The sequence below is a fragment of the Echinops telfairi genome, unplaced genomic scaffold (assembly GCF_000313985.2).
Source record: "Echinops telfairi isolate 266 unplaced genomic scaffold, ASM31398v2 ScPeMD7_3533;HRSCAF=4204_0, whole genome shotgun sequence".
NCBI classification, from domain to species: Eukaryota; Metazoa; Chordata; class Mammalia; order Afrosoricida; family Tenrecidae; genus Echinops; species Echinops telfairi.
In genome coordinates this window covers 2,579,054-2,595,883 of record NW_022107431.1, presented here as the reverse complement: position 1 = coordinate 2,595,883, position 16,830 = coordinate 2,579,054, and the positions used below count along the sequence as shown (strand labels likewise).

The window sequence follows — 16,830 nt, the reverse complement described above, 5'->3', positions numbered from 1 at the left end:
CACCCACCATCCAAAGCTCCACTGCTCACACACCCCTTCCACCCAACCCACTCCCCCCCTACCTGCCCACCCCACCGTCACTGAGGGGGGGCTGTCCCACTCGTTTTCCTAACAAGACTGCCTGGTGCTGAGTTTTCCTGAAGTGGATCGATGCACCATGATCAAGTTGACCTAGCAGTGCTCCCCACCACCAGCGTGTGGCTTTAGTTCAAACTTGTAAAGACTCATATATTATTTTTTATTATAGATCATAAGCAATTTTTAGCTTAAGGTAAAAAAGGTTCACAGTTATGATAAACACACACACACACACACACTCGCCCCCCACCCCACCCCACACAAAGCGAAACAGAAGCTGTTTAAAATGCAGACAGTTTAGCAGAGCCCAGAACATGGAGTCTGTCATGTCACCCTGATTTGCCCTTGACCGTGCCCTGCGGCCAGTGGTGCCCCCTCTCGCCTCTGGCTGGGAAAACCAGGATGACCTCGGAAGAAGCTGGAGTTACACGCATCCAACGGTTTAATCCCGCACACGCGCGCACACGCGGCACTTGCCGGCACCGCCACGCCCGAGATGGGCAGCAGTGGTCTGGGTTTTGTATCAGGAACAGCATGGCAGTCTGGGCGGCTTCTGTGTGTTCTTCCCCCAGTGTCTGATGTTCAGTTCAGGAGGGACGAGCAGCACTTTATGACCGCATCCCTGGTGGGGAACAAAGCGGAAAAAACGTCACCACCTGGGTGAGGCCGGCCTGCGGTGCCCTGGGCCCCAGACAATCCCAGAGGCACCATGGCTGTGTGTAATGTCCTTTGGGACCAAGCAGGACACTTGGAGGTGACGTGCTCACTGCTGTGCTGGCGTTTTATGGGGAAATCTTTGTAAGCACCTGAGCTGATGCTACTAAGCAGAAACTTACAAAAGACAAACCTTACAAAAGCCCAACTTCTAGAAAAGGGTGGATGGACCCATTCAGGCAGGGGTGGGGAGTGTCTGACCCTCGGGCGTATGAAGAAAACAAACCAAATTCACTTCCGTTGAGTTGATGCTGACTCATAGCAACCCAGTGGACAGGGTAGACCTGTCCCCTGGCAGATTCCGTGATGGAACTCTTTACAGGAATAGAAAGCCTCGTCTTTCTCCTACAGAGCCACTGGTGGTTTTGAACTGCTGACCTTGTGGTTCTCAGTACAATGCATAACCACTATGCCACCAGGGCTCCTACACACCAAAGGAGGTCTGCAAAAGTCATTCGTACTGGCTAACCTCACAGAGCTCACGCAGGGTAGCAGTTCCAGCCATCACGTTGGGGTGAATTCGTTCAATGGTCGGCCAGTGTGGCCTGAGAATGATGTGACAAACGTCGAGTGGCCCCTGACATCCTTAAGGGCAGATGTTTGCAACTGGACCCAAGGATTCATCCAAAGGCTTCAGCAGAGCCCTGCTACTTGACCCACACGTCTTCTCATCCAGGACACTGCTGGCCACCCCGGGGGCTCTGGGAGTCAGGGGCATGGGGAGCAGGGCAGCCTCTCTGAGGACGAGCAGCAGGGGCCAGCTGTCCACATCGCCTGCACTTGTCAGTGACACCCGTATGTTCTCTTAGCCGCCCCCAACCCCCCACACCAGCAGTTGGCAGGTTTATGTTTTCCTCTTTTACATAAAAAAGAATCACCCATTTGAAACTGAATAAAGAGAACTCTCACCAGTTTCCCTCCCTGTTTTCACTGTTGCCTGTGCAACTGTGCCATCGGAGTCGCTTCCAACCCAGAGAGAACAGAGCAGAGCCCGGGAGACAGAGGAGGAGCCCTTAGGGTCTGCGGCACCATGGTAACCGGAGCAGACTGCCGGGGCTTTCTTTTGCAGAGCTGTGGGTGGGCTCCAACCATCAGCCTTTCAGTTCCCCGCGGAGCGCCGAACCGCTAAACCGCTGTGCCCGCCACCAGGCTGCTCTGTTCACATGACGCACACGCACCATTTTCACGGTAACACACGGCCCAGGTGCAGACTCTGTCCGGCCCGGCACTGTGGTCTGGCAATTCACTGCTGGGAGCTCACAGTCCCAGGCACACGGAACAGAGTCCGTGTCCTGAGCCAGCCTCACGACTGGCCTTATGGCCGAGCCCAGTGGGTCAGTCCGCCTCGTCGAGGGTCTTCCTGTGTCCCTGCCCCTCTACCTTACCAAGCAGGACGTCCTTCTTCAGGGACTGGTCTCTTCTGACAGCATGTCCAGAGTGCTTGAGAGGAAATCTTGCCATCCTCGCCCCTGAGGAGCATTCTAGCTTCACTCTGTCCAAGGCAGAGTTGTTTGTTCTTCCGGCAGCCCATGGTATTTTCAAAATTCTCCCCCACAATTCACACGCACGCATTCTTCTTCCATCTTCCTTACTCACAGTCCAACTTTCATGTGCATCGCTGACCGAACACACCAGGGTCAGGCCCTCCTTAGTCCTCAAAGGACACCCTTGCTTTTCAATATTCTAAAGAGGTTTTCTGCAGCAGATTTTGCCGATGCACTGTGTCTCTTGATCTCCTGACTGCTGCTTCCAGGAGCAGTGATTGTCTTCACTTTTTCTCCATTTATCACGTTCCCTACAGGTCTGCTCGTGGCGCGTTTAGTCCTCTGTACATCGAGTCTCGTCCACACTGAGGCTGCAGTCCTGGATCTTCATCAGCAAGTGCTCCACCCAAGTGCTCCTCACTTTCAGCAAGCAGGGCTGTGCCAGCCGCTTGTGGCAGGTTGTTGATAAGCCTTCCTCCAATCCTGAAGCTGTATTTTTCTTCATGTCACCTAGCTCCTCTGATGATTTAAAGAAATATGGTGAGAGGTACAACCCTGTCACACACCTCTCCCGATTTAAAACCATGCAGCATTCCCTTGTTCTGTTTGCACAACTGCCTCCTGGAATTCCCATTCACTCAAGGCTATCCACAGTTCGTTCTGATCCACACAGCCGAATGCCTTGGCATAGTTGATAAAACACAAGTAGACACCTTTCTGGTGTTCTCTGCTCTCAGCCAAGATCCATCTGACATGCAGTGAAATTCCTTGCTCCACATCTCTTCTGACTTCAGCCGGAACCTCTGACAACCCCTGCCGATGCACTGCTGGGAATGTTGTTGGCTGATTGTCAGCATAATTTTACTTGCAGGTGATACTAATAATTTTATTCTATCACTTGAGCCTTCTGTTGGGTCACCTTTCTTTGGAATGGGCACAAATATGGATCTCTTCGGGTCAGGTGGCCAAGCAGCTGTCTGCCAAAGTTCCGGGCACCAACAAGGGAGTGTTTCCAGTGCTTCATCAGCTTGCTGAAACATCTCAAATGGTCTTCCGTCAGTTCCTGGAGACCTGTTTTTGGCTAAAGCTTTCAGTGAAGCTTGAAGCTCTTTCTTCGGTCCCATTGATTGGTGCTCACATGCTACCCCTGAAATGGTGGACTGTCGACTGGTTCTTTTGGGCCAGGGATTCTGTCTTCTTTCCGTCTTCTCTTGATGCTTCCTGCATCACTCAATATTTTGCCCACAGAATCTTTTAATATTGAAACTAGAGGCTTGCATTTCTCTCTGGTTCTTGCGGTTTAAGATATGCTGAGCATGCTCTTCCTTTGGGGATTTCTACCTCTAGGTCCTTGCACCTGTCATTATAACATCTGGCTTTGTCTTCTCAGGCTGCCCTTTGAAATTTTCTGTTTGGCTCTTTGACTTCATCTTTCTCCATTTGCTTTAGCTACTGTACGACTGAGAGCAAGGTTCAGTCTCTTCTGACGGCCACTTTGATTTTTTCTTTCTTTCTTACCTTTTAAAAGATCTTTTCCTTTCTTCGTGAACGATGTTCATGATGTCCTCCCACAGCTCATCGGGTCTCTGTCGTTCGTGTCAATGTGTCAAGTCTACAGAGACGGTCTCTACATTCAGGTGGGGCAGATTCAGGTTAATGTTCTTCCGAGGCAACCTGAAGCTGCGTACCTAAGAGCAACTGCCGGGCTGTGCCAGAGTGGGCCCTGGCCCGCTCCCAGCTGCTGACACGGGTCACCTCGCCCCAGACACAGTCGATCTGACTGTTGTGAATCCCACTCGGAAGTCCGCCATCGGTGTTGTTGAGAAAAGGTATTTGCTACTAAGACGTTGTTAAGTCTGGCAAAACTCTACCTTGTGATCCCCAGCAATTAGTCTTATGCAAATTCATAATTAAATTAGCACTCCAGGGGGCTTCAAAGGGGTTGAGAAAAAATAAAGACTATGCCATATTTTAAGGCCCTTAAATTCCTCAGGCTGGTGGAGGGGTGAGAACTTATAAAAAATGCTTCCTCACACCTCCTTCCCAGTACCTGCTCTACCTCGCTAGAGTCCCTGTTAACTCTCCCAGGAGGAGAAAGCCTCCCCTTTCTCCCACAGCTTAGGGGCGGTCATGGGTGCTCAAACATGTTGATAAGCTTCCCGTGAGTTCATTCAGAGATCCGCAAACAGACACGATAAAGAATAAGACATGTGACAGCAGATTCAAGGAACAGACCAGGCAAAGTGAAATGGGCCGACTCACCTGGCGTAAGGGATGTACGACAGGCTGTACCTGGAAGAGAATGCCAGACAGTGAGATGCCTCCCACGGACCTTCCTCTACCCCAGGGGCCCTGCGCACACAGCACGCACATGTGTACAATACCCGCCAAGGCCTTACAACTCTGACTCTGTGACCCCACGGCAGGCACAGGCTGCCTGCCCTCTGCTCCTGCTTCTCTAGAGCAACACTTGGGAGAGCTGAGGCTGCACCGCCCTCGGGGACATGAGGGGCAGGCTGCAAAATGGCAGGGACTAACTCACCCCAGCCCCCTGCCCCGTCCCCGCTGCTCCATGTCAGCGCCCCAGTGTGACAGAGGGCGCGGATCTGGACTTTCCTCGCCCCCCAGAGCAGCTGCGCTGAGGCCCCCCGGGCTGAGAAAACCCCAAGGAGACAGACTCAGGCGCCAGCTGCGCCCCGACACGGGCGCAGAGGGACTCACCAGGTCATAGACAGGAACTGCAAGATGCAGAAGAGCAGGGCCAGCTCCTTCTTGTGCCACTGCCGACAGAGGGGGCCGGTCAGACCGCTGCACCCGCAGCTCCACACACGGGCCGGCTCCATTTGAAACTCAGCTACCCAGAGCGCACCCCTCCCTGAGGCCCTGGTCCCCCATGTCCCCCAGGGCGCACCCCTCCCTAAGGCCCTGGCCCCCATGTCCCCCAGGGTGCACCCCTCCGTAAGACCCTGGTCATTCATGTTCCCCAGGGCCCATGCCTCCATAAAACCCTGGATTCCCATGTCCCCCAGGGCGCACCCCCCCTCCCTGAGGCCCTGGTCCCTTGTGCCTCGAGCCTCACTGTGTCACCACAGCAGAGCAGGGCCAGGCAGGACTTCCTGAAGGCTACATCCATGGCCCGCCAGCCCCGCTCTGAACAGCTCAGTGAGGCAAACAAACCACAGCCTTGCTGTCTGCAGGACGGGAAGTCCCACCACGCACACCTCACCTGGCTCCCCCTCCCATACACGTTTTTGGGAGGGAGAGTGTCTATGGACTGACGCTGACGACAGCCTCCACGTGCCGGAGGACCCTGGCCCTCTAGTTACACCGTCTTTCCCAGATTACACGGCCCCACGGGTGGCGAGAGGCTAAGATGGCTCGGCTTATGTGGGGCACCGAGGGGTGTGACCTGGATGAGGTGGCTCCCCCTGCCCAGTGCCCACAATGGAGGGGTCTTTCTGAGGCCCCATGCCACCCTTTCTTCACTGACAGCTACAGGCGGCTCAGGAACAGTCGGTTGCCTCGTTGGGAAGGAGAGGGGACTGTGAATGAGCACAGGGGATCAGAGCCTTGGTCTGAGCAGACTGTGGGAGTGTGTCTCTAACGGTGCAAGGAGCTGCCGCCCGAGCTCTGGGTGGGACGTGCCGATGGAGGTGCTCTGGGCTCTCTCGCCTCTTTCCAGGAGCCCTGGTGGCACCGTGGTTAAGGCGCTAGGCTGCTAACCAGACGGCACTGCAGACCCCTTTCGCTACCAGGACCCTTTGCCTGTAAAACACACAGACTCTGCGAAGGGCAGTGAGACAAGGCTTGCACACCAAGGGCTGTGGACAGACCCACCGGTGGACAGACTGGACCCCATGCTGTCTGCAGCCCCATCACCACCTCACCTCCGTCTCGGTTTCAGATGAGAGGAGGGATCGCAGGGCAGCCACCCACTGGGTGGCACCATGCCCAAATGGGACAGTGATGTGTCACCAGCTGAGAAAGCAGCCGGGCGGAGGGACGGCACCAGCAGAAAGCCAGCACCTCGCTGTCTGTCACTTACCCAGAACACAGCGCACAGGGTGATCACGAAGCAGAGCTGGGAGGAAAGGAGGGGGTGAGGTCAGAGCCGTCAGCACGGGCACCAAGGGCACTGGATGTGATGATGGTTCCTCGAGTGCCCTGAAGTCCTGGCAGGACTGCTGCCAATCTCCTGACAAGGGACAGTGCTGTGTGCCACGTGCACAGAGCTGCCACACGCACACAGGCTGGGGACAATGCTATGTGCCACGTGCACGGAGCTCCCGAATGTACACCCACGGGCAGGGGACAGTGCTGTGTCCCACATGCACAGAGCTGCCACACGCACACCCACGGGTCGGGGGCTGTTCCACTGCTCTGCCCCACATGCACGAGCGTGTCCCCACGGTGGCTTGGATGGGGGTAGGCCGGAGCCCGGTCCACACAGGGAAGGCAGGAATGTCTCGGCTCCACGTCGGGAATGGTGGTGCTGCCCTCCCTGGGAACCAGCCTGCCCATCCAGAGGCCAGCTAGAGACAGGAGGTGGAGGCCAGGGCACCATGGGCGGCAGAGGTCAGCTCAAGGTGGGAAACAGGGCCAGAGCACCAGCACTGGGGACCACAGGTCGGCTGAAGGCAGGAAAAGGACCATTTGCAGAGACGAGCAGGAGCTAGGAAAGACGTGACCTGGTCTAGCGCTCTCCTGACTGGCTGAGGCCAGCAGTGACCCACCGACCCCACCCAAGGGCCACACTGGCACAGGAAGGAGGGGGCAGGAGGCAGGGCGGCCCTTGGCCTCCCATGCTTGGGCTCATCACTTACCAGGAGCAAGTCAGACCCAACAGGGCACTAACAGGGGCCTTGCAGCACGGTGATTGCTCTCAGTCAGCATTTACATTCCCAATGTTCCAACCACTGTCCGTTCACTTAGTCTGTGACCAGGGGGACTAAGTGACCAGGGGGACTAAGTGACCAAAAAGTCAAGCAACAGTTGCGAGGGCAGCTGAACGAACAAATCTATGCAGACTCTTAAAAGAAGGTAAACTTCCAGTAGTTGGACAGTGTAGCCAGCTTTCCAGCAACCTATTGTTAATTACTTGTAAAATACATGCTACTCCAAAACCATAAACCTGAACTGCCTGCCATCCAGTTAGTGCCAACTCATAGCGCCCCTGCCGGACTGGGCAGAACGAACCTGTGGGTTTCCGATACTGTAACTCTTAACAGAGACCGACAGCCTCATCGTTCTCCCAAGAAGCTGCTAGTGGTTTCAAACTGCTGACTTTGTAGTCAGTAGCCCAACACGCGTCCCCACTGCACCACAGGGCCCCTCCCACCCGCTGAAAGAGCACATTCAAGATCCCTGGAGAATTGGGTGCTGACACTGAGACAGACGGAGACCAAGCCAGGACATCCGGTTTTAAGCACCGCCAAGAAGGAAGTGCTTTCCCTCTGCTAAGGAGACGGGAAGAGACCCAGCCCTGGGGCAGCCACCCTCCAGTTACAAGGCTGACATGGAAACTCTGCAGAGTGCCCGATCTCAGGGAGGAGTGACTGCAAAGAGGGACGAGCAGAAGAACCAGGCACATGGGGCAGGGTCACGGGGCAGTGACCTGCTGGGGTCCCAAATGCCATCTGTAAGTATATGCCTGAACAGCTCCCGCCACCCACCAAGGCTCCACAGGACAGGCCCAGGGTGACTGCCGTGCCAGGCCACCCAGCAGAGTGGCAGCCGACACACCCGGCCTTCAGGACATTCAAGGAACCATCACACCCAACAAGAAAGCCACCCAATCGCCCGCCCGCCTGCACCACCTGCCCGCCCGCACCACCTGCCCGCCCGCCCGCACCACGGGGCACAGAGCACGGGCAGCACCTACAAGCATGAGGATGGTTGCCACCAGCCTTGTCTTCTCAAACATTTTCTTCAGCTGCTTCATGGGCCCCATCAGGAAGCACGTACTGTTGAAACAAGACCAAAACCAGAGCTGAGCGGGGCCCAGCAAGGCCTCTGGCCTGCAAACAGCATGCACACACAGAGCTCATGTGAAGCCCAGCCCGTCCTCTCCACCAAGACCTCCATCCCACAGGGATGCCATCGATTCCTGTGCACGAGCGCTGACCCTCAGCCTTCGCTACCCGGCCTGTGTGCTGTCGGGATAAAGCCACAAGAGGGGCCAATGACGTACCTGGCCAGCGAGGCGAGGTTGCCCAGGGTGTAGAAGACGGCGAAGAGCCTCGTGCCCTTCGGCAGCCACAGCAGCCCCACGCCCTGCGTGGAAAGACCAGCCATGCTGCAATCACGCTGCCGCCCTCTGAGCAGCTGAAAGCAGAAACCTACACCTCCCGCAAGACACGAGTGACACAACGCGCCAAGCCACATGCCTGCTGGCACAGCCTGAGGAGCCCTGCTGTGCGCGGGGCTAGGCCTGGGCTGCTCAACACAAGGTCAGTGGTTCCAACCAACCAGCAGCTCCATGGGGGAAAGATGAGGCTGTCTGCTCCTGGAAGGAGTCAGGAAGGGATTATGAAACGGGAAGGAAAAAAAAAAAAACAACTCGCTGTGATCGATTTGATTCTGACTCCTGGCGATCCTAAGAGACCTTCTGGCATAATGGTTATGTGCTGAGCTGCTAATAGAAAGTCAGCAGTTCGAGACCCCCAGCTCCTCCGAAGGAGAAAGAGACTTCCCACGCCTATAAAGTGCTGTCTGGGAAACCCGCAGGGGCAGTGAGCCTACTCTGTCCTTAGAGTCACTGTGAGTCCTACTCCACTAGACGGCACCGAGTTTGCCTGGACGCCAACTCGCAGGGACCGCCCAGGGCAGGGCAGAACTGGCCCTGTGGGTTTCCAAGACCATAACTCTTCACAGACGCAGAAAGACCCGTCTTTCTCCTGTGGAGCGACTGCCGGCTGAGACCTACTGACCTGAGAGTTGCAGCCTAACACATAACCACTACACCACCAAAGCGTCTCTAAACATGTAAAAAAGGAATAAGCATACTTTAATTAATAAGCAAACTTCTATTTTTCCAGCTTTTGTAACACATTACTTAAAAAGTTTTCAAGTTGGCAAACTTTTTAAGTTGGCAAAACCCTGAACTACAACTCCCCATGTCTTTATTGATCTCTTTCGGCCTTGACGTTAGGCAATAAACAGCTTCATCAAGACAGCCTGGTAGCCACTGGGACAGGGAGGGAGTGCCAGCAGCAGTAAGGGGCAGTCCCCCGCTGCACCCCATCCAGAAGACCTGCCTTACCAGGACGGAGCAGAGGACACCGCAGGCGAAGCAGATGCCGAACCACCTGAGTCTGGTGCTGAAGCTGAGGGACGAACTGTCCAGGACCTGGGGAGATGGACTTGAGTCAGAACAGGCTCCAACGCCCACGACCGGCCCAGCCAGCACATGATCCTGCATGCCATCCCCTTCTGACAGCCCTGGGCACAGGAGCCGCTCTGCAGAGGGGCTGGCTGGAAGGCACCAGCACAAGAACACGCAGCAGCTGGGTCTCTACGGGAGCAGGGGCCTGGTGAGGGTTGGCGGGTACTGGGGGAGGGTGGCTGGGTGCTGTGTGTGTGCGCGTGCAAACATCTGTGGAAACTCTCACTGCAATCAACAGATGAGGCTGCTAAGGGTTTCAGGGAGGCTGCCTGCCATGGGCCCAAGATCCTTGGGCATGAGGACAGAAGCAGGCTGGAACATCAGGCTCCCAGTATGCAGCAAGGCAGGGGGTATCAGGTTCCCAGGATACAGCAGACCAGGGTGCTGGGCTCCCAGGATGCAACAGGGTTAGACACTTGAGCCTAGCATGCTGGGTGGGGTGAGGGTGCTCATGCACATGCACTAGAAAGGAGCCTTTCTCGGGAGGGGCTGGCATGGGGGTGGGCAGGGAAGGGGATGAAGAGTGGGCTCTGCTCTTGGCTGGGTCGTCACTTGGGTTCCAACAGACAGTGCAGTGGAACCAGTGGGGCAGAAGTGACTTTCACCAGTGTCACCACAGGTGGTCATTGCCTGCAGGTGGATCGGGGATGCAGCAGGGTTTCGGGAGAGCTGACAGATGGTGACTCCCAGCCTCAGGGGGAAGCACCAGCCACCCACACCTGCTGATTCTGGGTAAGTCGCATGCCTCTGTGCCAGCGAGCATCACCGTGTGTGTGTGTATGTGTGTGTGTGTGTGTGTGTGTGTTTCTCGCATGCCTCTGTGCCAGCGAGCATCGCCATGTGTGTGTGTGTGTGTGTGTGTGTGTGTGTGTCTCTCAGGCCTGCCTCACTGTGTGGTGATCCCCCATTCAATAAGTGTTCAGTGAAAACACTCCGACCAAGAAGGACACAATGAGAAGGGGCTTTCCCAATAAACTATCCCCGCGGCTGCTTCAGGAACAGAGAAATCAACATGTTTCTATCCCAACATTTAGTGTCTGACTCTGTCACTGCTGCCCCTTCACCAGGAGCCAGGAGTGTGTTCCAAGGACACTGAAAGACGCCAGAAAGGGCCGCGCCACTCTCCTTACCTCAACAGCTCCATCTCCGCTGACTCCTCACGCAGCATGAAACAGATAAGAATCACTAAGCAGTCTGTCGGTGCCACCCAGTGCCTTCTGACCCATTTTAAATCCCCTGATTTGCTTCATGGTCTTGTTTCCACGAATATAGTCCTCTGGTAACTGATCATCTGACTTAAACAGTGCGTGCACTTGCCTACAGAAATACCCAAGCGTGGTCCTTCCTGCTCAAGCACACACAGCAGGCATGTGCGACGTGCACAGGGGAACAAGCCTGCACGCTGGACCCCGTAGGAGACCAGGACAGTGAGACGGGCCAGCGGGGCGGTGACCAGGTGAGCTTTAGAAAATACCTAGACTCGAGGAGGTTGACAAGGAGAAGGGCAGCCTGTTTGCTTCTGTCCCAAGTCTGGTCACCCCAGGGGTATGTTCCAGGGCTGCTGGCCTCAGCCAGGGCCCCACCCCAAGCAAAGACAAGGGCAGCTGCTGGTCCTGTTGCCCCCACCACCACCCACAGGTTGATCTTCACGGTGAAGCGTCCCAACAGGTGACGTCTGTCTGGACATGTGCCTCTCCATCCACCTCTCAAGCAGCTGGGGGTCCAGAGAGAGGCAGGCCCCAAGGGCTCAAGTACAAAGAAAACGTTTTGAATATGATGATGGCAACATATACACAAAGGTGCTTGACACGATGGATGGATGGATGGTGATAAGAGCTGTACGAGCCCCCAATAAAACGATTTTTTTTTAAATGTGTGAAATGAAACCAGAAGTTGAGAGATTTAGCAAGTTCCATGGTGGAAAGCATCAGCAGGGGCATGGCTACCCCACCGTGTGCCCGAGACCCGTCAGTTACGACAGGAAGGAGCAAGTGAGGAGACACAAGACCCCCTCAGCTTCTCGGGTGGTTTTCGGACCTCCAGAATGAAAATGCAGCTCCTGAGTTGGTGGTCTGTGGGTGCATTCAGAGGGTCCCACGGGACACACAGACAGCAGATGGGAACCTAAGTGTGGTGGTCTCTTGGGGGCTACTGGTGGTCAACCCCTGGACGGTCTCCTTGTCACATGTTCTGACAGGGGGCACGGGCCTTCAGGCTTGCACCTTGGCCACCGGGAAGGTCTGAGTGGCCACTATGCTGCCTCTCCCTGCTCTCCTGCCACGTTCCTAAGCACCTACCATGGAGGCAACAACCAGCAAGCCATCCTTTCAGCTCTATGGCCCCCTCCGCCCGCTAAGCCTGTATCTGTGATAAAGGCCCACTTCTAGTACCCCCTCTCTGACCTCCACTACCCCTACCTACACAATCTCTGCTCGCCCCCTGCCCCGCCCTGCATTGCCCGGACCTCCTTTCAGGGCCGACCCCTCCTCTAACACCCTCCTCTCTTCTCTCCCTACCACCTTGGGGTGCCTGGCCAGTCTGACCAGTTCCTCAGAGAATGTCCCAACAGCTCTGTCCTCTGTCTGTCCTGCTGCATTCACAGGGCAAGTGGTGAGCCCGGGCTACGTCCCTCCCTCCGCCTGCACTGCAGATGGTCAACAGCATACCGAACTGGGCAAACCTGCTGTGACAGACCTCGGGCCTCTTGAGAATGCCACCTGGAGGACTAAGGTGCCCCTGACCCAAGGCACCTCATGCACGTGGAAGCTGGACACGAATTAGGAAACCGGAGAAGAACTGATACATTCGAATGAATGATGGTGCTGGAAAAGGGACCCTGACCGTGCCATGGACGCCCGAGCCAATCTGTCTTGGAAGAAATGCAGTCCATGCAAGACTTGGCCTCACATACTCTGGGCATGTCAAAAGCCATCAGTCCCTGGAGAAGGACACCATGCTTGGTCGAGTAGAGTCAGGGGAAAAGAAGAGCCCAGTGAGATGAACTGCCCCAGCAGCTGCAGCAGAGGAGTCCATCGTAGCAAGGACCAGGGGGCAGGTACGGGGCAGTCTGTGTCCAATCTGCTGTGCACAGGGTTGCTACGGGTTGAAACTGACTGACGGCACCTAACAACCTCAACAGAGCCACCCCTGCTGCTGAGCGTGGCTGGACAGGACCTCCAGTGTGCCCACTAACCCCCAGAGGGCCTCAGCACCGCTGACAGACCCAAAGGTGCCCAGCTCACTCCTTCAGTGCACGGGTCCTATCCAAGCTCTGAAGAGGGTCTGCAGCCCCCAGCTCTGACTCCCACTGTGAACTCCAGGGCGAGCTCTCTGTCTCCCGGCACAGGGATCCCAGGTCCAAGCCTGCAGGCTAATACTGACCAATCCCCCCACCCCCTCAGGGATGCCATGTACCTTATTTACATTATTAGTAAGTGATTTGATCTCCTAGGTGCCCCCACCCCCACCCCTAAGCACCTCATTTGCATAGTCTCACCCAGGCATTTGGGAGGGGCTACAAAATCCAAGTGGCTAGCTGGGCCATGATTAAGTAATGCACCACACTGTCCCTGTTATTAGCTATTTGCGCCAGGTAAAGTATAAGCTCCGGGTGGTTGGCACTTTATTTTTGGGTGGCCGTTGGGCTGCTAACCAAAATGACCAGCCTCTCCACTGATGAGGCTTTCTGCTCCCCTAAAGCCTAACAGCCTCAGAAACCCACGGGGGCGGTTTCACCTGTCTTATACGGCTATGAGTCCAGGGAACCCCCAGGCTGTGGGGGAAGCCCTGGGCTGCTGGCCTCAAGGCAGCAAACCCACCAGCTGTTCTGCTCCCAGCCTCGAGACCCACTGGGGCAGCTGACCTCTCTCGGTCCACTATGGCAGCTACTATTAGGGGAGGCTTGGTGGCGCAGGGGTTAAATGGTCAGCTGCTTCACAGTAAGGTCAGCACTTCAAACCCACGCGCTGCTTGCGAGTTTCCAACGGTCACTCCTTAGGAGGAGAAAGCCTGCCTTTCGCCCGCTCAGCGGCTGACTGTTTCCAACTGCCAATCTTTCCGATCCCGGCTGAACGCCTGACCAACCACTGTGCCCCAGGGCTTTCCCATGAAGAGTCCCGCGGGAGCGGACTCCGTCCTGTCGTGTCGCTCGGCTGGCACTGACCTCGGCTGGGTGAGCTGGGGCGTGACCATGACAACCCGCCCGACCCGTCGGGCTGCGGAGAGGGAGGAAGCTGGGGAGCTCAGGCAGCAAGTACAAGAGCCGCCGCGGAGTCTACGCTCCCCGGGCTCGGCTGCACGCGCCCCTGGGCGGCTGCAGGGAAGGAAAGCGCACTACTGTCCCCCACCCCACCCCCATGTTTAGGGGGAGGTGGCCCTCATCAAGCCTGCCTGCACACGCGCGGGCACACACACCGCACCGAAGCGAGACCGCTGTCTTTTTATAACTCTCCCGCCCCACGGCTCACTGCTTTCAGACACCTGGGCTCGGCCCGGCCGCTCCGCCCTCCCCGCCCGGCCCGCGAAGCATCTCCAGAGCTCAGTGGGCTCTAGGGGCGGCTGACCACCCGCCCCGGGATCGCTGGCCGGACCACACACTCCTCACGGCACCCGAGGGCCAGGGAGACCTGGGGGTCGTGGGGCAAGGGTCACGTAAAGAGGGGAGACGGGTAGCGAAGTAGGGCCCCGAGGGAAGCCAAACAGGAGAGGGAGAAGTGGGGTCCCCACGCGAGCTGACGTGGATCCCACAGACCCTGAGGGGCTCCTGAGGCGCAGCGGCCGCCTCTACCTCGTGTCCGAGCGCGAGAGCCCCCACGTGTCCAGACCCCGGCCCCTCGGCCCGACACACACGGTCACCCGGTTCCGGGCAGACCCCAGGGGGCCAGGGGGCGCAGGCACTTCCGGCTGCAGCCCCGGGGCAGGTGAGGGGCGCGGCGTACCTGCGAGGTGAGGCCCTGCTCCTCGTCGTCCTGGCCGCTCAGCACCCGCCGCAGCTTCTCCATGGCCCTGTCACTGGGGGCTCGCAGCCGCTGCCAGCTCGCTGGCCCACTGCGCCCACCCGGAACCCCAGGGCGGAAATCCCCCGAGCAGACCGGAAGTTCCTTATCCTCCGGAGTCCGTTTGCGGCTCTGCGGCCGCCGTAGGATTAGGCGCATGCGCCGAGCGCTTGTGGACGGCGACCAGGAAATCGGGCGGAAGATGCGGCTGTGCGTGCAGCCGACGGCGGGTGCTGCGCATGCGTCCTCGCACTCCCCGGACACTGCCTTGGCAGGTGGACCTCTTGCGAAGCGGTCGTGGTCTTGGCTTGTTGGACCGCGCTGGGAACCTCCAGGCTCCGCAGCGCTACGTAGGAGCCGTGCCGCTCGGCGCGCCGGACCCCGAGTGGACAGGGGAGGCGGGCGGAGATGGAGGCGATCCTGCACAGATCTGACAGCGAGGGGACTGAAGGGTCTTGGGGACCGATGCCCCGTGGGGACCCGCCGCGCTGGCCATGGTTGGACTGCCCTCCGCCGGGAAGGAGGCGCCCACTGCCCAGAGGCCGAGGCTGTTCTCACTGGGTACAGCTGCCCCACAGGGACCCTGGGGCTGTCATCTCTGGGGGAGCCGACCGCCTCGTCTGCCTCCTGCCGAGGGCCAGGGGTCTCCACCAACCTTTCCGCGCTGAGACCGCTGCGCCACCAACGCTTCACGCCAAACCCAACCCACTGCCAACAAGTCGATTCCTGCAGACAGCCAGCGACCCTGTGGGGCAAAGTAGAGCTGCGCCATTGGGCCCTGAGACAGCCTCTATGGAAAGGCGCCCCTGGTGCTCAGTGGTTCAAACCAACCAGCCGCTCCTGGAGGATAGGATGGCGCCGTGCCTTCCAGGAAGACTAATCCATAGGCAGTTCTGCCCTGTGGGTTCCCAAGGCTGTAACTCCTTACGAAACAGCCTTGTCCTTCCTGAAGGTTGCCTGGAAATCCGAAGGTTCAGCTCTCCTCTGTCCTATGGGGACGATATGATCCAAAGGTTCAGCTCTCCTCTGTCCTATGGGGCCGATAAGAGCAGAGTCCACTCATTGGCAGTGGGCATGCATTCTATCTGGAATTATCTCGGTAGGACAAGCTGCCTTGATCCTTTCCAATCAAAAGACAAATTCACCACCAATGAGTCGATGCTGACTCACAGTGACCCTGTAGGACAGGGTGAAACTGCCCCTGTGGGCTGTTGAGACTGTCACTCTTTAAGGAGTAGAGTCTCCCACAGAAAGGCTCGTGGTTTTGAACCATAACTTTGTGGTTGGAAGCCCAATGCGTAACCACTCTGCCAGCAGGGCACCTTACTCCTTCTTACTAACGAGAGTTATTTATTTACTCCATTCACTTTCCTGCCAGGGATTTGAGCACTTGGGGGAGGCACGGCTTATCTCACTCGCCTCTCCGGTTCTGGCCCCTGTGATGCAAGCCTTCGAACAAGCATTTGCTGTGGCAGTCAGTGTTGGGTGACCTCCACTACGCAGGGCCCTGACCTGCTCTTCCTCTGCCATTCCCCGTGCTAAGAAAAGGGGGTTTTTTTTCTTAAAAAGTCAGGGCTGTTTCTGTAGCATGGATCCCAGATAATCTTGGAGCTTTCCCGAAATTCACCTCTTCCAGATCATGTCAGCCTAAGGTCTAGCAGGGGGCCCCTGGGTAGCACAGTCAGATAGCCCCTTGAGGACTGACTGAAAGTATGACCATTTGAACCCACCAGGAGGTCCCCCTGAGAGGTTGGCAGAGCTGGCTGACCCCTCCTTGTGACTCTGGTCCAATCTTGTCTGGTTTCTTCAAGAAAGCCCACCAATAGCCTATAAAATTCAAGTATGTTATACTCAAGAAACAAACAAATCGGTCCCTTTTGTCTTAACATTGAGGAACTCTTGTTGATTTTGAGACAGATTAACAGGGCTGGCTGTTAATCTCAGCATGCCAGCTTGGTCAAATAAAAAAGAACTTGGCTGCCCCTATATAGGCAATGACATTTGTGATCTGCATTGTGACAATGGAGTTTACAGACACGGCCCCTCCAACATGACCCTTGGGAGCCAGGGCCACCAACGCAGGCCAACTAAGCAAACCTGACATCCATCCCAGAATAAATGTTGTCCATCAGGACCAGAAGCCTCCGCTATGAAATCCACATTGAGGGGACCGTTC

The 16,830-nt window shown here is 56.8% G+C and overlaps 1 protein-coding gene across 2 annotated transcripts; it reads right to left on the bottom strand.

Moving 5' to 3' along the window:
* Window positions 1–217: 217 nt before the first annotated feature.
* Window positions 218–14,726, bottom strand: SFT2D1 (SFT2 domain containing 1). 2 transcript variants are annotated; one of them, XM_004701912.2, is made up of 8 exons: window positions 14,598–14,726; window positions 9,538–9,624; window positions 8,467–8,549; window positions 8,158–8,239; window positions 6,322–6,357; window positions 4,998–5,056; window positions 4,539–4,568; window positions 218–700 (listed from the first exon to the last, which is right to left on the bottom strand). In XM_004701912.2, the coding sequence occupies exons 1-8, from the start codon at window positions 14,658–14,660 to the stop codon at window positions 661–663; spliced, it is 480 nt and encodes a 159-aa protein (XP_004701969.1). In that variant the 5' UTR covers window positions 14,661–14,726; the 3' UTR covers window positions 218–660. The 2 variants fall into 2 exon arrangements, with proteins under 2 accessions (XP_004701969.1, XP_045150569.1); XM_045294634.1 differs by lacking the exon at window positions 4,998–5,056.
* Between the last annotated feature and the right edge of the window lie 2,104 nt (window positions 14,727–16,830).